The sequence below is a fragment of the Charadrius vociferus genome, unplaced genomic scaffold, assembly GCF_000708025.1.
Source record: "Charadrius vociferus isolate BGI_N301 unplaced genomic scaffold, ASM70802v2 scaffold14, whole genome shotgun sequence".
In the NCBI taxonomy this organism is placed as follows: domain Eukaryota; kingdom Metazoa; phylum Chordata; class Aves; order Charadriiformes; family Charadriidae; genus Charadrius; species Charadrius vociferus.
In genome coordinates, this window is record NW_009648876.1 from 2,108,786 (window position 1) to 2,134,903 (window position 26,118).

General features: G+C 34.9%; 1 protein-coding gene across 1 annotated transcript in view; it reads left to right on the forward strand.

The window, feature by feature from the left end:
- Positions 1–1,310: 1,310 nt before the first annotated feature.
- Positions 1,311–26,118, forward strand: part of DPH6 (diphthamine biosynthesis 6) — a 206,830-nt gene continuing 182,022 nt past the window's right edge. Inside the window, exons 1-2 of the mRNA XM_009886923.1 lie at positions 1,311–1,380; positions 3,760–3,953. Coding sequence (XP_009885225.1) covers positions 1,311–1,380; positions 3,760–3,953 — 264 coding nt within the window. The remainder of the gene's footprint in view (positions 1,381–3,759; positions 3,954–26,118) is intronic.

Here is a 26,118-nt window from a genome sequence, read left to right on the forward strand (position 1 = left end):
CCATGTTACTTATACTATTTCTACTTTAGATTTGAATTATACAGTGAATTAAGGTCAGCATACAGAATTCTATCATGGATAAAAGAAGAAATTGAGGGGAATAGCTGTATGGTTACATTCCTGTAACATACTTCCAAGCTCTTGCGTAGAGAACTAGATAAAAGTGGGAACTTTATGTTGGAAATGCTGAGGTTTGTTAGTAATACTGTGGTCACAAGGAAACTGACGGTCTGTTGTAGCAAGGACCCCTTGTACTATTTGTTCTCCTGTTCGTGTCTCAGTGACTCTAAGGCAAGACACAGTTTTACAGAGCTGGTCTAGGTCTCTGTTCCATTTCCTGCCCTGGGCTGGTTTTTGTGCCTTGGCATTTAAAGAATAGGATCTTTACCTGCAGTTGTAGTTTGAAGGTTGTGAGTCTGAATGTGGTTTTTGCAAGCAGTGTGTATCCTAGAGCACTCTTAATTTTATTGTTAGACTATACTATTTCTTTTGATAGTGATTATAATCCATAAAAAATACTATATTTCAGTTACACCAGGAGAGCATGATTCTGTCCTCACTGGTAGTGGAAAAGATTCTAGTAGGTCTTGAATGAATGTCAAAATTAATTGTATTCCCTGTGTTAAGAATGTCATCTCTTGGCCTTGGAGAAAAATATTTTTCTGTTTGTTTTTTTTTTTTTTTTAATCAGCAGTAATTATTTTTATATGCAATTGTATGTAGTAAAAAATTTGTATGTTCAATGCGGTGTCAACTGAACCTACTACCTATAGTAATTACTGCTTTTGAGAAAGGGAAGTACATTTAAAATGTTGAAACTTTAGGCAACATATCCTATGAAAGATAAATGTTATTCCTAACATGACAGTCTTCGTTTAAAAAGGTTGTTAATGCTAGCAACTCTCTGGAGCAGATACTGGTTTTCAAATCCAAGTTATCTAGTAAGGAGTACAGAGTAATTCATCTCTGGTGTGGAAGACAGTCCTTGTTCTGAAGGGATTCCAGTGTAAGTGGCTGTTCTTCATGGAACCTCTCAGATTAGTAATAAGATACAGAACTGGATATGTTCTTTATGGATACTGTATGTAGGCACTATACATCTATAGCAAACGTATGGTGAAATCATCCTTTTCCTACTGCTAATATTTTTGAAACCTTTTTTTTTAATTTCAAAACTTTATGACCACCTCTGATGATACTCATTTTTAAGTAGTTAGGCAAAAGTCATAAGGGGCTAAAACTTTTATCAGTACTTTTAATTGCTACTATTTTCTTTTTCTTACAGTGGTGGGAAGGACAGCTGTTATAATATGATGCAGTGTGTTGCTGCTGGGCATCAGATTGTTGCTCTAGCCAATTTAAGACCTGCTGAAAACACAGGTATGAAAGCCATGTTTCTTACAGGGGATTTTATTTTTTTTTATATTAGAAACAATGGAGGCACAGCTGTGCCTGAATTAAGTTCCTTTATGTGTTTTTATATAGTTTTGCATATTGAGGGGCAATCTAGAAGTCTTAAAAAAGGCAGAAAAAAGAAAATGCTATGGAGATGTATTAAATATATTTTTCCTCAAAGGGGAAAAAAACACAAGAAGATGAAGATCATTAACAGAAAAGCTTACACGGTTTGAAAAAAGGGAGGATATGAATATTCCTGGTGGTAGACAAAGGGATTGTGTGAGTTCAGTAGCACAAATAGTGAAATGTAGTAGAGGATACTATTAAACAAAACAAACACTGTATTTCTAGAACAGCTTTAAACTATCATAAACAATTCTAGCTGCTAAACATATGCAGTTTTGCTGCTGGTTATTAATTTTTAGCCTTGTATGTCTTCCTCTATTGTTCTAGTCCAACATTTGTGAACTGGATTGAGGTACTGATCTGGGTTAGAATTTACCTTGATGCACTTCTTTTTCCTGCCTTTTTCCTTCCTTTTAGCTTGGATCAGTTTTCTGATCAGTTCCTCACAGTCTGCACCTAGACTTATTTCTATGAAAGAGAACGGGAGAGACTCAGGTAGTCTACGTCAGTGGTGAGGCGAGAGGCTGAGCTGAGTACTTCTGTGATGGACTAGAGCAAAAACTTGAACAGAGACTTGAAAAGGAAGTGAGTTGTTTTCCAGTTGGTAGGGGAGAATGTTAAAGTATTTTAACATGGGTTAACTGTTCAACATATGTTAAACAAACTGTATGCTAGGAAGATACACAGAAAGTGAAGGAAGTAGGGAGCTGCCATCGCAAATGAGTCACGGATGGAACTGGCAAATGCCAGGGAATACAGCAACAATTTATTTTCTGGATAGCTAGCACATAATCATCTCTAATCTTGTTGAAATATGTTGTCTTTAAACTAATTTATCCACATCAGAAATGTAGAATATTGTCATTAAAATCATAAAATGCTCTCTTTAAGTGTGTAGTTGGAAATTCTGTGGAAAGTTAATTGAGGTGCTTCAGGCAATAGCGGATGCTATGCCTTTCATTTTATTTTATCTTGTACCACTGTTGCCTGGAGAGTCTCAATTAATAAAAAAGCTGTGTATTCTGAACTGCGTATCAGTTTAAAGACCTTGTCATATTCATGTATGTTGAAAAACACTGAGTTTTCTTTTAAATCAGCTCTTCTGGTCTAGGTTGGTTAGTTGTGATTATTGCTTTGTATTTGCCTGTTTTGAGCAAAAGTATATCTGTTGTATGGTTTCAAATGTGACGTGACCTAATTGTTACATCACAAATCAGTTATCTTGCTCAATGTTACAGACCTTCCTCTTTGCAAGGTATGCTACATACAGGTATACAGCAGAGACAATTGATGTGTCTGTATAAATTAAGAGAAGTTCCAGTATTACAAATTAGTATTAAAATAGTGAACTATGTTAGCTTTTAATGAATAAAGTGGAGACTTCACTAATAATGATGTATTGCTTTATCAATCTGTTTGAAAAAATATCTGAAAGATTTTGTAAGGAAATGGTTTATCATATAATTTGTGATTTACTTCTGATTCATGATGTCTGCATTTTAGCAGGTTTTTTCTTATCTGCAAGCTACAAACTACTTGTAACAAAACTAAGTGAATTTTTTTCCTGGTTAAGGAAGTAGTGGCAAAGAGTTGATTTCATTTCGAGCTTAATTTTTAGAAGGAGTGAAGGAAGAAAGGGCCTGGATATTATAACAGATTTCCTTTTCTTGTTTCTTTTTTTTTTTTTTATATTAAGCAATGTCAAAACATTTAAGTGGTCTACTTTTATTCTACTTAAGCAGAAATAATCTCCTCTTCTTTCTTGATGGCTGTGATAACAATTTTAACAGTAAAGTTTTGGAAATTTTGACAACCTGTTGCTTATTCTCAGTGTTGCAGTGCATTCCAAATTTCTTGCTCCGAGTGTGTTGAAATGCATCTGGGTTTGTGCCTCTGAACTGTGTTCCTATTAAAATTACCATATAAATAGGAGGAGAATTGGACTGTTATGAGATTTTTGGATAAAGCAGGGAGGAATACTACAGAAGAAATAGACACTACAGTTTCCAAATAGGCAGCATGTTTGTGACAGATGTCTTCCTCTCCATATGTCTGTTGGGTGGAGAAATACTTTTTTTTTTATTATTTCCATGTTTATAGAGGTATTGTCACCAAATATCTGTTTGTGAACCAAAAAATACTAACATTTAGATTTTCTCTGTGCTTTGCAGTATTGTTATTATCTGTAATTGTTGAAATAATGTACCTAATATGATTGTTTCTTAATTGTGGCAGGGCAGACTGATGAATTGGACAGCTATATGTATCAGACAGTAGGACACCATGCCATTGACCTATATGCTGATGCGTTGGATTTGCCGCTTTATCGTGGTTTCATAAAGGGTACCAGTGTAAATACTGGAAAAGTGTATACCACATGTCAGGAAGATGAGGTTGAAGACCTTTACCACCTCATGAAACTTGTTAAGGTATGCTGAATGAAAAGAATTAAATAATTGGGGACAATTATATTGAATTTAAGTAAATGATCCACTTGGGCATTTAAGGAAAGCTTTGAGAAAAAAATGGAACACTTTTGCAAGTTTTATTTCTATTCCCTTGTTCTTCCTGGCATTGTAAATATATAGTGTAACTTTATTCCTTTCTCCCCAATGTAAATCAGACTTATTAATCCCCATTTCAACTCAAAACCTTGTTCCTATTTAATAAAAGCACCCATAATGTGTGCTCAGCATATACTACAAAAAACATAATTGTGAAAATTATCTATAAATAAAATGTTTATGTAGTTTCATATTTGAAATAATGCATTGCTTGATTACTGGAATGAGATATCTTTTGGGGTTTGTGCGCTTATCAATGTATGAAAACTAATGTGTAGACATTTCTATTTGTGTACACTTACGATCTGTAAGCCTGAATCTGTTATTTGTATGTTGCACATCGCTCACAAGGTATTACAGAATATTTTACAATGATAGTTTTGATTCTGGTAGCCCTGTATCTAAGCTCTAATATATCACATAATAGCAGTAACATATATCAATTCTTTTTAGCTGCAAAACCAGTTAAAGGGAGATAATGAGCTTACTTCCTGAAACACTTGAAATTTATTCTCTGTTCTTTTCCGCAATGTTTCATGTAGTACTTTATTTTCCACTGGAATTAAATCAGATCTCATTGAAATACATAGAAGACCTCCCAATGACTCCAGAGGTTTTACACAAAATTTGAGTGAACATGCTATGTCTATCTCAGTTAATTGAGTTGATGACTGCAGTGCATGATACTAAAACAATACAACATTCAGAAAATTATATTAATTGCTATTTTAAAAAAGGTAAATGCACATTTAATTTAATTGATCAAACTGGTAGACTATGTTCTGAAACTTCAGCTAATGATATTTGTAGTCTACAATTCAGGTATTGAACATTTTCTAGTCCCCTTTCCTCCATTGAAATTAGAACTGAGGTTCTTGAACCTAAAAGCCTCAGGCTTATTCTTTGTTCAGTTTTAAAAAAAAAGTAACTTGCAGATAAGAACTAAGAATTTGGGTTGAATGGAGTGTGCTTCCTGAACCATGTTGGAGTCGAATGTTACATCTTCTAAACATTTTGGCAGGGAAATCATGTTCCTCTAAAGTAAAATCAATCACACACCTGTGTTGGAGTATGAGACTATGAAACAGAACAGTGCATGTAGGCTGTACGGCCTCAAGTTTTGCCAGCAAGGTTTAGTTTGGGTATTAGGAAAAATGTCTTCACTGAGAGGGTCGTCAAGCACTGGAGCAGGCTGCTCAGAGAAGTGGCTGAATCACCATCCCTGGAGGTACTTAAAAGACATGCAGATCCTTAGGGACATGGTTTAGTGGTGGACTTGGCAGTGTTAGGTTTACAGTTGGACTCGATGATCTTAGAAGGCTTTTCCAACCTAAATGATTCTATGATTATGCTCTAGAGTTCTTCATAATGGAATGTGCATATCATGCAGTACACAAATGAAAAGAAATACGGTACAGCAGTTTTAAATTATTTTTGTACCATGATAGTATTAGAAATTAGAAGGATTAGTATAAGCTGTCTCTTAAAGCTGCATACAAACAGCTTTCTGCTGCTGAGTAAGATAATAAATTACTGATCAATTTAATTAAAAATGGGCAGATTAGTGGCAATTAAGATGATACTTCCTTTTTGATTCTTGCTGTCTTTGGAGAAATGGATGCCTGACATAAATTAATATTAATGTTAAATCTTGACAACTTCTGCTTTGGAAGTTTGTACATGATAATTATAACTATAGTTGGAAGAGATGTTATCAAGTTGTCTGGAACTAAATAACTATTTATTTCCTGTAGAGTAATATTAATTCCACTATATGATACTTTAAAGACATAAATATTAACAATATACTGTCTTTATGTTAGACTTTGGGTAACCACGTCTTTACAGTCAAACTTGTCTATGAAATTCTGGTGCAAAAGTTTCAGAAGTCTTGCATATTCTGATGAATAATTGCAAAATTATCAGGGGGACGTAAACTACAGCAGCTGTAAATCTGTTTTTTTAGTTTTAAGAAAAATACATGAAAATTTTTCTTTTGTGTGTTAACAGTAACTTTGAAAGCTTTCTATTTTTATTTTTTCACATTTTTTTATAACTGTAGTTTTGTAGCTTGACTACGTGAGTCTTAATCACTGAGGATTTTGCTTTAGTTTTCTTTTTTTTTTTTTCCCTCCAGATGTTGATAGTTTTAAACAGAGAGCTCAATTTGCATTCTGTTGAAGGGAGGGGAGGAGTTCTGTGGAAGCCTTATCAAGACGCATCCTTGAGTGGACGTAATTTCAAAACACTGGTCAAACTAACATAGCTCTATTTTTCTGTCAAATGGTTTGGGCCCAAGAATACAGGAAAGGTGTGTCTAGATCAAAATCACATAGTGTGCCTCACTTTCCGTTTGTAAAGAACGCTTGTGGTGCACGTGCTTTAGTAAAAAATTAAAACAAAACACATTCGGAAAAACTAGTATGTGTTTGAACGTATTTGATGTTCTTAAAAACAATGTTATGAGAACAAGATAAAATTAAAAATTCCCTGCAGTGCTGGGTAACCCAGGACAATAGTCCTGTTCTAGTTCACGGGATTCAGAAAGCGATACTGACTGCCTATGACTGTAAAACTGCTAATTTTATTGTCACAAACCCAGATGATGAATAGGTAGGAAGGAATTTTATATTTATTTTTTAGTTGAACCTAGTGCCCTGGTTTAGATTCTGTATTCAATATATATTGTGAAACATATCAGAGTATTTATATGATGTCTAAAAGTATCTTACTATGCAGTCCTCACCCGATAGCAGAATATTTACTTCATGAGACATGTAAATCCTGAACTCTAAGGAATAATTTAATCTACTAACCATGTTACTGAATTGGGATTACTGATACCATTGTTTGTCCGTGTTTGTTGGTTTGTGTATTGGAGATTTTTCCAACAAAGCATGTAAACACTAGGGTTTCTTAGTTATCTGAATTATCCTTCAGGGTTTTATCGTGGCACTGTCCTTGAAACCAGGAAATGTGTAGGAAAACCGTGTCTCTTTCCCTTTAGTGGTTGGAAAGACTGGAGCATGGACGTGTTTTTATGAAACTTTCCTGCAATATACTTCTCAATATAGGCATATTTAACTGCTTTTTTCCCCCTTTCAATGTAATTATGATCTTGTCCAAATAATACGTTGATGTTTTATGCAAGCACGTACAGAAGTGGTGTTAGATGGGTTGAATGTTGGATTGTTTTCTGTATCTCATGGAACTATGGCTAAACTTTTGTTTAGGGCAGTGGTTGTAGCAGCTTCCAGACTATAAAAACCAATGCAAGGTAATTTATTTCTGTTCTGGGTTTCAGTAGACAGTTCTGTCCTCTTCGAAATTTCTTGCCTTATTGCCTCTGCTCTGTGGAGGCTTTGCCTTTATTTGGTAAGTTTCCACTGCTGGAGTAATTTGTAGAATTTTGGACTTGGTAAAAACATTTTTTCTTCTAGCTGTTTTTTCATATATTTTTAATTACTTGAGTTTTTTGAAATTAGTATTTCAAAAATTGATTCTATGCAGAGTTTCTTTGTAGTATATCTCCCCGTGTTTATTATAAAACATGCAAGTTGATTTTTCAGTGCATTTTCAGTTTTAACACATTATTTCTGTCAGAGTTCTTTTTGTGGTGCACTTTGTGGGTTCAGAACCTGCAAGCTTACAAAAACTCAAAGAGTACACTTGAAAAAAATTAATGTGTTGGATCTCAGGACTGAAGAATTATTAATTATTATGTCATCCATTGATCATCAGCTGAAAAATAAGAATTGATATTGGATATATTGGATGTATGGAACGTTTGAATAGCAATAGCCTTTGGTTGTGGCACTGTTTCATTTTATCAGTAATGTGGAAGGGGAAAGAAAGAAAATGTGTTTTCTAAAATATTGTCACATTCTGGAGCAGTGATCTTACAACTCAGTCAGTCACTAAGAATAAGGAATATGGTTTTTAGTTACAAAAACACAGAGCTTATTAATACAGTGACCTCCGTATTTAGTAGTTATTTTTTAAGGACAGATTCATGATTTTTGACCCAGACTGATGTTTACTGAAAACAGGAAGTATTCCTGGCTGAGAGTTAAAATTGCAATAGCTGTGTAATTTTAGATGTTATTTTAAATGATATTTTGTCTCAGCCAAAGTGCTTTGGCTGCGCAGGTTCAGGTGGAATAGAGATAACTTAGGTCCTCTCATTATTCAGTGAAACTCACAAAGACTTGGAGTTCTTCAGGATATGAGATGAATGGATGAAATACAAGGTTATTCTGTGGACTTTGGATAAGCATTAATTCTCTCACAGAAGATAAAGCTCTCAGTTCCTCATTATTGCTAATAGTCTTCCATGCTAAGAAAACTGTCATCCTTCCACCCTTCTCCAGAATTTAGTAGCTGTGGCCAATGGGTAAAAAGAGTTCTTGGGTTCAGTGTGATGACTGACTTTCTGTGGCTTTGATACAGCTAAACGCCTAGATGCTCTCCTCAGGAAAAAACAATGAGTAAGTGTAATGTATTATTCTACTGCAGGCATTACTTCACTGTCTTCACTGTTATAAAATGCATTTAAAAGAAATAGTAAAGTATTTAGAAATAGTCTTTTGGCTTTTAGGTGTCTGTTTTAATCAGCTCTTGGTAGTGCTCCTGACTTCAGTGGTAGTATTTACATGATAAAGACTAATAGTATACTCTTAACTCATGCAAATAAGGCTTGCAGGTTTTCTTAGGAGTCTTAAAGATCTAAATATTATTAGTTATGCAATCCTGACTGACTTCAAGAACCTGTAATCTGAGGATCTCAGCACACTGTTCACCAAACTATTTTTGCAGTTTATAAATTCAGACACAGTAGGTACCTTCCCCTTCTCACTGATGGGATTCAGAGAATTTAGAAGTGGGCAGAACAGTTCTGTTCTAATCATAATTCCCTATGTTTTCAGTTGAAGAGAATCTAATATTTTCCCTATTACAGTCTGAATTATTTGTAGATGTACAGACTAATTCCTCAAAGATGTATTTCTCAACATTTTTTAAAAAGATTAAATTATAGGAAGAGGAATTTGTCTTTATGCTGAATTTCCAAACTAATCACTCTTCAATTTTTTCCACTATACTTTAAGATTATTGCAAATCAAGAATACTGTGCCTTTGATATTTTGTTATGTTAACTTTATATATAATTAATCAATTGAAACATAGAATTTATACAGCAAGTGAAATTGTAACATCGGTATTGAAGAAACATACTAAAAAATCTTCCATGTCCAGTTAGGGGTAACAGTGGTAAATCAAACAATGGAGTTTATTTTTTTGGGCCCTCTGCTAGTCATGTTGATTAGATGAACATTTGGAGACCGTATCTCTTAGTACAATTCTTTTTGCCTTTAGACATGAAAGTTAAATGTGAACTTTTTGAAATTGTATGAAATGGCTACCTACACTGGGAAGAAATAAATAACTGTGCTTCTTCATAAAGTAAGGTTATTATTTTTTTTTTTAAGACAAAATATTTGCTGTGGTTTTTCATGTGACATAGATTAAGTTCCTCTGCCTTTTATAATGACTAGATTTTTATCTGTGACAATTTTAATTGTCCCTTTGCACTCGTTGTGTTCAACGATTTCTTTTTTTAATCGACTTGTTATTTTTTCTTTTAATTAATTCTGGAGTGGAGCTCTGTCGCTTCCTCCTGTTAGGGGATGACCATTATCATCATCAGCGAGTAAGAGTGTGAATTAAGGGAAGAGGGTAAGAACTAATTGCATAGTTGGCAGTGCTTTAAGCAGTGTAAAAATAATTATGTATCTTGTTCCATTCACAAGACAGGATTTGTTTAGGTTTGGGTTTTTTTTGTTTTTTTTTTTTTAGTTTGAATTTTAAAATGAGATGGGAAAAAGGAAATTTTTTAATCAACAGGATGCCTGTCATTCTCCGTGTCTCATCTGAACTGTTCAGGAAGGGTCAATTTTTTTTTTTCCAGAAGGGGATCTTGAGCAACATCTTTGAGGTAGTTTCTTACCGTGAGAAATGTTGAGCTTTATGTAAACAAAAAAGTCACTGTATTTCTCCCTGTTAGGTGTGTGGAGTTGTTTTCACTCACTCTCAGTCTTATTGTGTTGATACTGAATAAGCAGAGACAGTCAGGCTGGTGGTGAAAGATGGTAAGCAAGCCCGAGGGCTTGTTCTGGTCAGCTTTAAACCTCTGATTGCCAGGTTTTCCTAATTTCCCATTTCCAGGGCATCTCTAGTGTGACCTTGCCTGCTGAATATGATGTTCTGGGTTGCAAGATTCTCACATGCATTTGGAAATGGGCAGCCAGGCTTTGTTTACAGGACGCCAAATGAACCGTGCACTCGCAGCAAGTTTGATAAACACACATTTCCTCCTTTTATCAGTGAGATTGCAGAATGTGAAGTATGAGTTTCCAGTTTTACTCATTCCCTTCAAACCTTTTCCTGTTTAAAAACTGAATCTCACTAATTGGATGATGATACATCCTTAGATTTTGTTTTGCTTTTTTGTTATTGTTGTTTTGAATTCAGCTTACTGGACACTGACACTTTATTTCAGTGCCTACCTTGACCAGGTTTGGCAGACTTTCAGATAAAAGCTTTCCATTTGTTCAGCACAGAAAAGGTTCATCCCTATCAATGTAAAGTGAATGCTAATTAACAGTAATGACTTCTAATCACTTTGCCTTTATACTCCTTTAGGAGCACTGCTATTATCCAATGTAGTTAAGTGAAATGCTTGTATATGAATCAACAATGCTGTATTTCTTCTCGCAGCTATTGCTCATAATCAAGCTTTGAATAAATGACGATAGTAAAATTGGTTTTAATGTGCTGTATTGCAGGGGGAGAAAGGAACCTCAAATATCTTGTTAAGTATCTTGAATATTTAGAGAGTTATCTATTAACATTTTGGCACTCAGTATTGTAGTTAAATGGAAAAAGACATTAAGATGTTTAAGTCAATTTTGTAAATGTTATCAAAACCTTTTTCATGGCTTGAATTTTATTTAAGTGACATGCATAGACTCAACAGCCTCAGTAACAGCCCCATTTGGATCCAATTGCACGTCTGTAGGAATGAACGACAACATTTCTGAGTTAAAGTTTTACATAGAACAAATGTATTTTAACTTGAGAACCTCACCTGTTTTAGCTTTGTGTCATAGTGTATATTCAGTAGGTTAATATGCATTTATTTTATTAATACTGTGTACCTAACAAACTTAGTTTTGTTTGCATGCATGCAACCTGCCTGCCTGCAAATCATATACGCTTCAAAAGGAGTAAAAAAGTATAAAAGTAATACTAGTGAAATTTTATTAATACTTGGAAAAAATAAAATAAGATGAAACTTTATTTTAGCAGAACTACAGCGCTAGAAACAATGCTAATAAAACCCAAGAGCTAAACAGATTACTAGACTGGTAGTATGTTCAGCAATTTTAAAATAATTCTGATTTAGAGACAGAACTAGGCTAAAGACAGAATATATACTGGTCTGTTTGGAAGCCAGAGGCAAAACCTGGATGAAATCCATTTCTGACATGCACATTAGTTTTCATTTTTATTTATTTTTGTTAACAACTTGTTTGAAACAGTTACTTAAACCACTTAGAAAGAATTCCAGGTCTCAATGTCTGTGAAGGAACTTGCTTGGTAAATATATTTGTTGTCTGGTTTTGCAAGTAAAAAAAAAAAAATAAAAAAAATTAGATTTTCATTTTCTGTGGCAGTTTCCTTTCATGTAGTACCTTTGTCTTTGCATGCTTAGAGACACAATTCCTCCACAGTTACCATCACAGTTCTTATGCAGGTGGATGTGAGTGAGTATCCACAGGCACCGTCTGTGGTTTTGATTTTGTTTGGTTTGCTCATTCATTCCCATAGCTGTAAAGAATTTTCTGGTACATGTTCTGTTTGCTTGAGCATCTTCTCTGTTAACGTTTATTCTTTGGTTTATTGTGAAGATATTGCCTATTTTAATTTGAAAATACCTTCCATGTAGCCTTTCCTCTCTGAATGTGAATTTGAGTCAACGTTCATGAAAGTCATAGATTTTTTGCTGTAGCACTGTAAAACATGCTGCTTGTGGGGTTTGCCCCCACATTAGTGAAAAACAGCAACACCTTTCTTCTCTACGGTTTCATTTAAGTGGATGGTTCTGTCCAGATCTTATTTCAGTACTTTGGTTTCTTACTTGGCATCTTCATCATGGTTTTTAAGGATAAAAATGAAAAATATGAAAAGTAAATTATCTTATTCTGTGCTGAGGTAACTGGCTGCTTTATATTATTTACACTGCTTATTAGGCAGCAGTAATATATCTTTTAAAATTTATTAGTGTTTAATGAAATGTAATTGGGGTGAGTTCTAATAAAATGCAATCAAGGACAGGCGAGCTTTCATATAAATTAATAGTAAAACATTTCTCAAAATTGTCTTCATTAATATTTTTATCTCTGAGGCTAATTCTTTGTGTAAAAATCATTTTGCTTTCTTATTTGTGTAAAAATCATTTTGCTTTCTTATAAAATCACTGAGTTATTTAAGCTAACTTATTTAACACCCACCCCCCTTTGATATGAATATCACATGTGTAGCAATTGCATCGTTACACTATTTTCAGCTGGACACTTACAGTTTCTGATCAGTATATTTAAAGGTAATTCTTCTGGAACAGCTGGGATTTCATTTGGTTTACATTGCACCAACATTACCATTTTCAAAATAGAAGTGATTGATTTGTAACTGTCATTATGAAAAGGAATAAAATGGAACTGGCCTTTTACACTGTAAAAGGACTGTTCAGTGGGAGATATTCTTTCTGTTGATAAATTCTGCCTGTGGAAGAATTGCATAACAGTCATCACTCATTTTCATATTGATTATGAGTGGGATTCCAGTAATAGGTTGCTGTTTGCAAAGGATAAGGCGGCGCTATGATTAGTTACCTTTTCCATGCGAAGTACTACAAAGGAAAATGCCAAATGTGTGCACTGCAGTATTCCTATCAGCCTGACAGTCTGTTATGTGAACTTTTTTTTCAGTCCATTTTCCTTCAGAAATACAGCTTCAGTCTTTTTGCCTTATTATTGTTTTAGGTTTAGTGCATTTGCATGCTCTCCTAACTCCGGATTCTTTCTTTAGTTAGTTATTTATTTTCCTGACAGTCTTCTGTTCTTGGGTCCCATCACCATTGTAATTCTTGAAAACTGATACAACAGTGCCCTCTGTAGTTTCTCCCTACATGGTTACTACCTGCAGCTGGTTTTGAGCATTCAGGTAAAGAACAGGATGTTTAGGCTTATTTTTAGCTCAAACAAAAGCCCTTTTTTCTTAAGGAAACATTTTGATTTTTCACTGGCTGTTTTACATGCAAGAAAGGGAACAAAAGAGACTGCTCTGAGTCATCTTTAGGTTTATAAGCTCTCTGAAAATCTGAAATTTTATCAGGCATTCAGGGCAGTCATTAAAACTGGATGGGATTTTCTGAGTTGTGCAGGCTTTCCTGAAGCTTTTGTTTGAAGTGAAGCTTCAAAACAAAATAATTTTAAACTTACTTTCTTTGTGCTTGCTGCTTCTCCTGAACTAGGTCTTGCATGATCTGCCAGAGACTAAAGACATGCTCACTAGCGGAACACCTAAGCTTTTTTAATGGTGTTGTTTTAATTCACACAGTGACTGAAGTAATTGTTGTTCATTAGCATTGATTTGTCTCCAAAACTCATTTACAATTTAGATTTCTCTTTTACCTCATTATAGCTTAACATGCATGTAACTTTTTATTCTGCATTTTCTGCAGAACTTTTTGGAATGGGTTCAGTATTGAACACACGTTCCCCACGTTCGCATACATGCACATTCACACTCATACGCTGCCATTTAAATATTATAAACTACAATAAAAAAGCATGACCTTTTAAAAAATAAATGCTTTAACTACAATTAGTTCCTTCTGTAACAGCATCATAAAAGTCACTCTGTGAAAAGTTAAATGGCGTTATTTTATGATGGGGAGTGTTAATGTATGTGTAGAACACACTCTTAATGCACTTCTATGAAATGAAAATCATAAGTCATTGCAGTAAATTATAGTTAATGATGTAACCATTGATGGCTATTCAAAACATTCCTGTATCTCTAATGATTTGTGTAAAACACATGACTGCCCACATGCCTTAGTTCGCTTGGAACAGTAAGTAGATAAACGCACCAGCTTTGTACTTCTGAAGACCGTTTTTTCTGTGTAACAGGTGAAAAGAATTTTGGTGGAATAAATAGTACATCATAAACCACTTCTTGCAGTATTTGAGGTCTGGTAATAAATGATGATGAAGACTAATTTAAAATTAAATTAAGCGGCATGATGCTTCAGGAGTGTAGTGTGTAGAAGCTTTGGTTTTTGACTGCCTGGTTTATGGCTAATATCTAGCCTCTAGTCATATGATGTCTTTATACCGTGAGATTTTATATGCTAAAATGTTGCTGGAGGAAGCAACTCTTGTGGCATAATGTGTGCTGGCTAATCTAGAAAATACTCCATATTTACTATACATTAACATAAAACGATTACATAAGTTAAAGAGGTGACCCATGTTTTTTGAGTAAAGCAACTATTATTCTGCTGGCAAAAAAGTAATGTTAAATTTGGCCAAAATGACTTTATTTCACTCTAAATTTAACTGGAACTCTGAGTCAAGCTTGCACTGATTGCATAACTATTGTTAATCTTAAACATTGGGGTGGCTCTTTCGTTTTTGTTAATGAGCTGCTTCATGCACTTGTGTTTTTTTTAATAGTAAAACCAGTATTGGGTTTTTTTCTACAATAATGCCAAACCATGGATTGTTTTAATTTTTAAAGTGATCTTGAAAGTTTACTTCATGAAGAAAGGGTAGAAATTGAGTATTAGGAAAAGAGGTGATATAAATTTCCACTTTAAAGTAAATAGCTACTTTAGATAGTATTTTAATCTTTTCAGTGGAACTTCATCACAGTTATCTCTCTTTAGACAAATCGGTCATTCAGATTGGTGGGAATTTTGCTTAGAAAATGAATTCTTAATTAAAATAATATTTTAATGAAGAGAACAAATACAGGTGATTTGATATAAGTGTGATCTGGTTGGCAATGAGAGAAGGATTCAAATTTAAACTGCAGCCTTTGAGACAGATAAGATGCTGTCTATTTGGAAAATGAGTAAGGTGTATATTCTTGCAATGAAAATAGCAAATTAAGATTCAACATAATTAAAATAGTGATAAACGTAGATCAGATCAGATTAGATTAGATTATTGGAGACAACAAATTACAGCTTTTCTGTCTGTTGAGAGCTGGCATAATTTACCAAGACCGGGCAAAGAAGTGACAGAGCAGCTACTGCAGATGCCTATAGGAAAAGTTCCTGTTTAGTCCACGTACTTTTCTCTTTTTAGTGAAGATGTCAGAGATGATTTTACCCCATCCTACAATCATTACCTCCCCCCAAAATACCACACTTCTTTTCATCTAGTTGGATTATGTGATTCCTGTCTGAAATATTTAATGAAGGAGAATATATGTTTAAGGTAAATCTGTAGTTGAAAATACTTGTTTTCAAATAAGTTGCTTAAGAATGATGACTAAATAATTTTCAAATTTCCTTTCATAAAATCTGAGCTGATGCAGGGTAGTTAAGGATATTTCTTAAAGTCATCTTAATTTTAATTTCCAGTATTTCTTTGAGTCTGAAATACCAAAAGATGTGGAGACTGAATGTTGGGAATATCATTTGTATATAAAATAATAAATATCTATTTGAATTTACTTGGTTAACAGTTGCCTATGCTATAACACTAGTTATAAGAAGAAAAATAAATCTGTTTTTTGCAATCTAAAATGGAACATTGTTTGACATAACAAAAGAAATACTGACTTTTCTCACTGGAGATGTTTATAAGAATTTTTGTTTATGACCCCAGTGTGATCTCTATTGTTAAATTTAAGTTTTAAGATGTCCCTTTTTTAGGGTATTCTTTTAAAGACTTTTTTTTCTTCTACTTTTAAGACATTCTTTCTTTCTATGGAACTTGATCACATGAGAGAGAATCTTTGACGGCATAACATTTTTAAAGAAAAAAAAATCATATTTAAGTTTTCCCTGGTTACTTGATGGTCTGTCTGTTTTTATTACTACAGGAAGCTTAAATGATCTCAAAATGACTGTGAAGTGTCAGTAGATACTGAGAAGTTAGGGACTAAAAACAAATGAACACTCTTCCTTTGAAGTATTTTCTCATGGACCTGTTTGTTCTACATTCCATAGGCATCTTGTTTTGCTGTCTTCTGTGTTATCCACAACCCCATTTTTTTTATTTTCTTCTCTTGTTCTACTTACACAGTGACTTGATAAGTTGCACTGCATACTATGTTTGATGAATTTAGGCCTTTGGTATCCAAAACAGTGATGCCATTGTATTTCAGGAAGGCACAGTTTAATACAGAATATGTCATCCAAGTAAGTGCATTAAACTACCTGGCTTTCTTCAGCTTCTGTGTTCCCTGGCCAATGTACCAGCAGAAAGAATGGATAAATGCGTGTAGATATATAATACTTTGTAGAACTTGAGTTTAACTTGTAAAGTTTATGATTTTACACAGCTGGATAACTGTTGGTTTATAATTGCTGGGAATAATTTATTAGTCTTTCCTGTTCTTGTAGTCGTGTTTCATTCTGCTACGGTTTGTTTTATAACGTCTAGTAATTCTTTTTTTCTTTGACATTTCTTAACTTTCTTTAGAACTTTACAAATTTCCAGTAATTTTGATGGTTTTGTGCTACAATAACCCTTTTTTTGCCACCTTTAGGATTATCCTTATCCTTTGGAGACCAGTCCTATGTTCTTAGGGAAAGTCTGTCAGTCATTATTTATTACCCACTTGTCATTGTGACTTATTCATTGCTTACATCACTATTCTCAAAAGTATTGCTTTACAGAAATGGTGAACGGTGCTGTGAAGGAAAGATCAATAAATGCTTTCAAAGGAAGATTTACCCTGAGACTTAGATCTTCTTTTTAATACTAAATCTGTTTTATTAGTTATGAGATGGTTTTAATATTTTGACATCAAGTACCCTGTTCCTTGGAAATGGAAAGATGCTGTTGCATGAACTAACTTATGGAGCATCATGACTTTGTCAGTTAAGTTGCATGTCTGATTTTCCAATTTTCAATATTTAGTGGCTTTTCCCGAATGCTTATCTTCTGAGCTGAAAATACACAGTTTCATTCCCTAAGAAAAAGTGATAAATCATTTATATAATAAACACTTGAAAAAATTTGTTTGAATTGTAGTGGTACTGTGGTGTGTAACTGCATAAAGAGAGAAAAACACTTGTTTGAAATAATCAGTTGAAAAAAAAAGGAAAAAATTCTACTTCTCCCATGCCTGTTTAAATTGTTTTGAGAGCTTGATGACCAATGCTGTCTTTCCAGAGCATCCAATTCCACGTGATATGGTGACTATTGACACCTTTTGAAAGTTGATTGTTCTAGAAATCTATGTGAATATGTATTAAAATTATTGTATTAGTTGCAAATTCAGGCAGTTGAGAATGAAAATGGCAAATGCATAATTTCATGCTCTCCTTTGTACTTCGTTTTTACTCTGCTTCTTACTCGTGCTTCTTCTTCTTCAAATAAGCTGGAAAAGCAGATTGTAATCACATTATATTAAAGATTATATCGCAAAACCCACTGGAAGGAAAGGAAACAAAAAGGTTGCATGGGTTTGTTATGTTTCCTAATTTTTTATTTCTTGATTCTGCAACATTAATTTCTTCCAGTATTTTTGAAGTGAAGGTAAAAAGATCCAAAAGGGATGTGCGCCCACACGCATACTTTGGACCAGGCACATGAGACAGCTGCAAAACTAGAGTCTCCTTTGCAGTAGAAACTTCTGCAATGTGAAATGAGGGACTACCACGTCTTGTTGGCAGTCTGCTGCTATTTCATAAGTAGGAAAGAGGTTTCATGGGCTAGATTTTTGTATTAATGAGATGATTGGGGGTTTCATAGGGAATTTTTGTTTGGTCGATTCATTTGTTCTTTTACCTTATAGTTGCTGCTCCATCAGTTGGTAGGTATTCTTAGTGCTCCTTATTATCAGCTGCTCCTGATACAGTTTTATCAGTGTCATTCCAGCTTCGGAATATTCATGTTCTCAGTAATTATTTTCCCAGGCTGTCAGACTTTTGGCTGCCAGAATATCCTTGAGAAATACAAGCTAAAGAGAGGGTTTTCCACATTATGTAATATCCCTGTAGCGCATTGTAGAATAGGAACTACTCTTTCCTTGGCCATTGTTGCAGTAGAAATGCAGAATAATATAGTTAAGCATTTTCAAAGATGTGCATAGCTTTCTCCATCGTTTAAAGTGTACATTAGGCAGTGCTGTAGATAGTGTCATGTACTATATGTTAGCAGACTGTTAGAATAGCCTGTTGTATCATTTCCCTTTTCTATATCAGTAGTTAATCTACTTCAAACTTAAGCATGAAGTGAAATTTGCAAAAACATAAGAAGACATCCAGCCATTAGACTTTCTGTATTTTAATCAAAGCAATATATCATGATTAAAAAAAAAAAAATAAAAATCCTTAAATCTATAAGAAATTCAAAAGCAGGAGGATCTTTGCTTCCAGGCTTGTTTTCAATCAGTGGTCTGGCATACTGGTTTGTAGGAAGTGATGTTCAGTTCCTAGTTCCTGGGAAGTTTCCTTTCCATCACTTCTGAAGTCTGTCAGAGTTTTTTCCCTGCTCCAGTTAGCAATCTCTGAGCATGTATTTCTGATATACTAAGAGGACAGCACAATTCCAACCTATTTGTAAAATACCTTAAACTTAGTTTACTCCTCATTTTTTTCACTTAAGTGATTTGTGCTAATATTGCATAGGAAAGTTTTTTTCTCACCCTGCTTCCCATTCTCTCATTCAGCTAACTAGCAGTTTTCTGATAAGGTGGCAGTCAAGTTTTCAGTTTTTATACGTACATTATGCCTTTGGTTGCATTTTTTTGAGAAGTATGTTTATAAACTTCCATTGAAGAACTGAGACCTTCCTATATAGAAATTTTTCTCGAAGTTAATCATTAGGTTTTAAGTTGTCTTGATTCCTTTTGGATGGAAAGTATTATCATTTACAGTCTCCCCTTTAAACTGAAACCACACAGAATCCATCAAGATTCAGTTTTCTCCCCAAGCCTTTTGTTGTTTTGTTCTTGTGCAGAAGATGCTCTGACCATAATTAATTAGAATAAAAGTTTTCACTTCTTTAATTATGCAATTGTGTCTTTATTAGGAAAGGGTCATTTCTAATGCTTAACTTTTTATTTCAACAAAGTGTAGAACTCATCTTTCTCTTTGGTCTCTTGTTGGTATGTTTCAGTAGTTGGCATGTTTGACAGGATGTTGTGTTCTTGTTGGCATGTGCATTTAAAACATATGAAATACATTCATCCTAATTTGTTAATTGTATCTTATTAACAACTCTTAACTGAGACCACACTTGCAAGTCTCATCTTATTTTAGTACTTCAAATGAAAATGGGTTTGGGATCCTTGACCTCCTCCTCCCAAGCATACAATCACAGCAGAACTGTATGATAATATAATAGGCAGTGTGAACAGGAGGCACTGGTTTAAGACATTGAGACCACGAAAATGTCTGAGTTTAAAAACTGATGTCTGTCAATAAAACAGTAGCAATTCAGGTTGCAAGCCTGATATAAATATTTCACTTCTGTTAAATGAGACAAAAGCATTTATGGGAAGGCCACACATATTTTCTTCTTTGTAATGAGTACAAAAGCTCAATAGTGGGCAGCCCATTGTGCAAATGTCTGCTCTGAGAACTGGAAGTGTACTGAAACCTTAATGAATGTGAATGGCCCTGAACTTCCACCATCTATAAACATATCTAATGTCCTTGTGCCTATCTGGCTGACTTTTTTTTTTTTTTTTTAAAACTCTTTTTGTATCAAACAGTTTGTGTTGGACTAGACTCAGAGGCTGTTCCTTGGCTGGTAGATTCTTTGGTGAACAAAATGCTTTTGCTCTTAATAAAAAGCTGTTTTCCTTTTCCTCTTATCTTATTAGTGCAGTCCACAGTCACTTATGCCAAGGACATAGGTTATGGTAAGTACGTATTTGCAATTTTAGATGTCTCAGTCCTCTGAAACTTCACTTTCTGTGTAAAAAAAAAAAAAACAAAAAAAAAAAAAAAACCCAAACAAAAAAAACCAAACATAGTAAATAGTTGTAGCACCTTGATTACAGAAGAGGCATATGACAGAACCCGCAGTATAAAATTAATGCATCTATCTTTCAACAATAAAGCATTCTGGAGATGCTTTTTTAGTTTAGGTAACAAACAATTTGGGAAATTCTGATTCAAGCAATATTGTTTTCTAAATTTAAATAATCAGTTTGTTCTTAATCTCAGGGAATACTATAACAATCTGCCTGCAGTTGAGGAGTGAGTGAGGAGGGATGATAAAGGAAGACATGCATTCTCTTCTCTGTGATGAAGTTACTTACTGGCAATACCAGAAAACTTAAAGTTCATCTTGCTTTGATACACATTTTTAAAGATGTGAAATCTGGATGGTAAAGAAAATGCTGTTGGCTTTAAGCAGAGAAGGTACCAAAGGGATCTTTGATGCTCTACATAAGTGATTTTATATTTCTTGATTTCATATTAAAAGAGCAGATACAGGAATAATACCCTTCAACAAAACATTGGATTGTACTGTAAATCTAAGCTAATGTTTTGCTTTTTTTTAAAATCTCACTTTAAAAAAGGGAGAAAAGAGGAACAGTGATCAAATGTATAACTTTTTTACATTTGTTGCATTTTCTTGCCTTGTTTTTAATGTTTACTCATGGCTGGGATGGGAATGGAAGAGCTAAGATAAATGCTGGAGATTAAAAAAAAAAAAAGCATATTTTGGAGGATGTTGGAATTTGGAAGAAGAAGAGTAAAAGATATACTTTAATCTTTCCTCCCTTCTTGCTCAATAACTTCACCCTACATCACCCATTCTTCTTTGTCTTTGGAATAGGTTCAGGATTAATTTAGTTGATAGTTGTCTCTCTGGCAGGGTTCCTGATTTTTCTTTGCAATCTTTTCTGACTTACACATTTCCCTGATATTTTTCTGCATATTTTTCCCTATTTTTACTTTGAAATTCCTCTCCTTACTTTCTGTCTCCATTGTTAATCATTTGCCTGCATTTAATTTTGGTATCACCCCAGCAAGCTGTATTTTTTTCTTACTCTTTTAGACATTGCTAACTTGCCAACCTGTCTCTCTTATTCACCTTGCCTTCGTGTTCATGTACCCTTTCTGGCACTGTCATGGTGACTAAGGATATGTCTTCCTTGAGGAACGAAAGCCTCACCTTCACCCAATTGGAAGAAATAAAAATTAATATTCCTCTTCCCCATATTCAGACACAAATTTGCTTTCAGGTTTTAAGGGGGGCATAATGGCTACCACTCTGAGAGCAACCTGAGGCTACAGCCCTGTTGACAGTATGAGATGTTCAGACTTCACAAGATTGAAAATCTTTTGCCATTTCTTTGGCAAATTATCATCTGCCTTTCCTTTCTGTTTCTTCCAATCTCCTTCTAAAAAATCCTTCTTTTACGTTTCTTCCTCAAGGCAGATCCTCAAGCTGCCCTTTCTTTCTGCTACCCAAATTCTTTCTACCTTAGAGTAATAAACTTCTAATTATCCCCTAAAGTGTGGTCTTGTCAGCCCAGGTTGGGGCAGCATTGCTTGCATATATTGGCATTTCCTGAAGGCTTTCCACTTACAGCTTTACCTGGATTTAGGATGTTAGACTTTAAATGAATCTGATGTTTTAGGATCTGGTTCATGCTTGCCTTGTTCCTGGTATAAGGAATATTGTATTTCATTTCAGAAGCATCAAGCCTGTTTAAAATGCGAAAATTGGATCAGATTTGCCTAGAATACTTGTGCAAGCATAGATGGTCTCAAATGTCAATTTTCAATGAAAAGCCTTAATGAAATTTTCACATTTTGGCCAACCATTTTTGTAGAAAGTATCATACTAGGGCCTTGTGAAGTTATTTGCAGTCAACTGACTGAAATGCAGAATCTCCATTCTGTAGGAAAAAAGATTTCCAGAGGTTTTTGGTGAGAATCTGGAGGAAATTTAGATACTGAAATTTCCTGTGAGCCAAACAAAAGCAGAAAATTTGGTTTATTTTCTGTCTTCCTGAAGTTGAACAGCTGGTTCTTCTGAGAAGACAGCTCTGGGTGTGTTCTGCTATTTTTTCAGGATCCTGTCTGCAGGCTGGACAGGGCAGAACCATGTTGTCAGGTTGGGGCCAAACAGATAGGGAAAGTCTGTTCCTCAGTTCACAACAATTCACCGGGGAAAGCTGTATTCAGGACTGTGGACCATACAACCCCAAACTCTGGTGTGGCCTCTTGGGTATAATGACAGGAACCTGGGAAGAAAACTCCTGTGTTAACTGGAAACTGACCAAAACCAATCTCTTCTAAAACACTTCAGCTTTAATGGACTGGCATTTCTAACAAAAAAGTATTCTGTTGGAAAATCCCAGGCACATTTCAGCCTTGAAGTGCTACTATATTACTATTACTAAGTAATAATGATAATAATAACTTTGCGTTCTTCTGCCTATTAGCTTTATTTGTATTCTTGCCCCTAATATGAAACAAACCAAGATTGCTTATAAATGAAGTTACTGTATTTTCTCATCTTTGCATCCTGTATTTTAAGGAAGTGTTTTAGGGTACTATTGATTGTAAATAGCTATGGTAGCCTGCTGGAGGCGGGTGGCAAAAGTGCAGTGATGAATTGCACATTTTAAAATGCCCCTTGCATTTATTCTTAAGTGTTTACGTCACAACTCTTTTTCTGGTTTCTTACTAATAACAGATTGTATCACCATTATATAACCTGATGACACCTCTGATTGCATAATGTCAGTTATGGCAGAGTGTACATACATCATTATACTGGAAAGGCAGTGGATCAGGCATAAACTGTGCGCTAAGCTAAGAACCTGCCCTCTGTTAGAGTAATCAAAAGGAAGGGGGGATTCCTGCAGTTGCCTGGAGAAGAAAAGTCTCCGGGGAGATATTATTTTAGCCTTCCAGTACCTAAAGGGGGCCTACAGGAGAGCTGGGGAAGGACTTTTTACTAGGGCATGTAGTGACAGGACGAGGGGGAATGGCTATAACCTGGAAGAGGGCAGGTTTAGATTAAACATTAGGAAGAAATTTTTTACTTTGAGGGTTGTAAGGCACTGGAACAGGTTGCCCAGAGAGGTTGTTGAGGCCCCATCCCTGGGGGTGTTCAAGGCCAGGCTGGATGTGGCCTTGGGCAACCTGGTCTAGTGGGAGGTGTCCCTGTCTATGTCAGGGGGGTTGGAACACGGTGATCTTCAAGGTCCTTTCCAGCCTAAACCATCATATGATTCTATGATTCCTTCCTGTGCACATGAAGACTGCTGGAAGAGACGGACAAAGTACTCTGTTCCCTGCTCTCACAGGAGGAGCAGTGCCAGTGGTTCCCAGAGAGCCTGGGGATATTAATTCCTGGCCAAGCTTGCCACTGTCCTGAAAAGTAGAGCTCAGGATGCTTTTGTACCAGGAGTCATAGGGGGCCTTTAATTGCCTGGTCAGTTTTTAGAGGAGTCGGCTTTTGTTGGGTAAAGCCAGATAGCGAAGACAGAGGATGGCGGTAAATCTTTTCCAAATGTCTGATCAACAGGCATGTTCTTAAAAAAAACCACTCGTTTTTAGAGTCTTTTGGGGGTTTTGAGGGGTTATCTATAGTTTCTGTGAATCTGCCCAAATTTGGTAGATGACATTGCCTGTTCCTGATGATTTCTTTAGTAAACTGCTCAGAGTACAAAGTCTTTATGATGGGAATTTGATACCTTAAAAATACTGTATTTTAATGGACAGATAAAGTCATTAAGCTCTCAGCTAACACATAAAGCAGAATGATATAGAAGAGAATGGAATCTAGTGTATGCAACTGTCTTACAGCCTGATCTTTAGCTATTGAACTCAATGCAGAAATTACCAAATGATGTTTTGTGGCCTCTATCATTCCAGTTGATTAAATTGCAGAATGGTCCCTTTCTGACCTGAAATATCTGAAAAATCTTTGTAACAAAAGCAGTAAAGAAAATAGGAGTTCTGCTGAGTGCTTTTGTTGGGTAAGCACCTTTTCCTTAATCGCAAGAAATTTTCAAGTGTATTATTTCTTCAGTATTGTAAATTATATTTATTAGAAACAAAATGATATACCATTGAAAGGTATTGAAAATGCAGGTCAAACTAAGAAAAAAGCAGGGACATCTCATGCCTGTACATTGTTGAAGCTTGGTATTCTTGAAGTCCTTTTTTATTTCATTTCTGTGCAGGAGAAGAGAATGCTACATCAAACAGATTAAAAAAGGACAGAAAAACAAACCACATTCAGTCATATCAGTTAGTGGTTGCCTACATTGCAATTTATATAGGTTTCGCTCAAAGTAGAATTCAGACCAAGTTTCCAACTCTCAGCAGAAGTTGTAAAGTATTTCTTAACTGTCATTCCAGGCATGTACTCTTTATGCAAGGCAAGTCATTAGGAGTTGGAGCATTTGCTTTGAAATAGATTTTCTGGTTAAACTTAGAAGTGAACATAATTTAAAAGCAGTAGGACCATCACTTCCAATTTGACTTAGTTTGCTGAACTCTTTCATACTGGATTAATATCTATTTTTGTTTTTTATTTTCCAAAGTGCGCATAGTTACAATATTAACCACCATGTTTAAGTATGTCTAGTTTTATACTTAATAATTGTCTTTTGGGGTTTGTGTCCTCATGCATTGGGGATAATTAAAGTATCTGCTGTCTTTGAAGAATTTTCTTAAGCACCTATTTAATCTTTCTAATAGGACACTTGCAAAAAATCCTTTAGACAGTAGTTAGAAGAATCTATGGATGAGAATCCTCCTTCAGTGGAAAGTGGATTTTTGTTATTACTGTTTTACCTGCTGAGCTTTGATTTCTAGTGGGATTGGCCATGATACCGAATACAAAATCAGCTCAAATTTCTCTTTTTGAAGCCTTTACTATGCATCTTGTTAAGTGGGGTTCCTTGGCTGGAGGTTGGGAAGGGGGTGTTACAGTGCTCCTCCAATCTGTTATCATCTGTTACCAATCTTGCTAAGCTTTTCATCTTCTGCCATTGAAAATGTGGAGGTTTTCAGTTAGAAAATGGTGAATAAGTTTGCTCATGTTTGAGTGTAGCTGCTTTCAGATTTGCCTGAGAGGATTAACATAATCTAGCCTTGCATTTCTAGAATTAAGTATTACAAAATATCAAGACTGTTTTAAAAATGAACTCTCTTTTCCCACGTAGCTTTTAAAAATCCCAGTGATGTGAAATCGAGGTTGATTAACTGAACGGCAAATGAAGGCAGAGAATAAGAAGATGCAGCTGTGAATTCGCATATTAGGAAAGAATAATGATAAAATTACTAATATAGTCAGATAAATTAACTACTATGCCATTGGTACTGTGGTTTATGGTAGCACTCTGCAGGGAGAGAAAGGAGAGGAGAGTGGTTGTGTTGTTTACATTCTACTTTTTATTCATACCTGACAAAAACCAGTAAATATTGGCTCTAATGATTAAGTCTTCTGTATTGCAACAATAAATAATTAGCATAGCACTGATTTCACAACGACTTTTCAAGTATTGGCATACCACTGGTTATTCAGTTTGATTAGTGTTTACTGTTAACACAGTCTTCCATTAGAGACACAGATCTAGTAGTCATTGCAATTGATGACGTCTTCTAAAATTCAGCCCATAATTCATGTGCAGCATGGATAGTAGTAATTACTTAGCACATTCAAAGAAGTCTGTTTTTTTTATTTTATGGTAATACTGTTATTTTCAATAAAGCATCCAATACCCAAGTAGTTTGAAC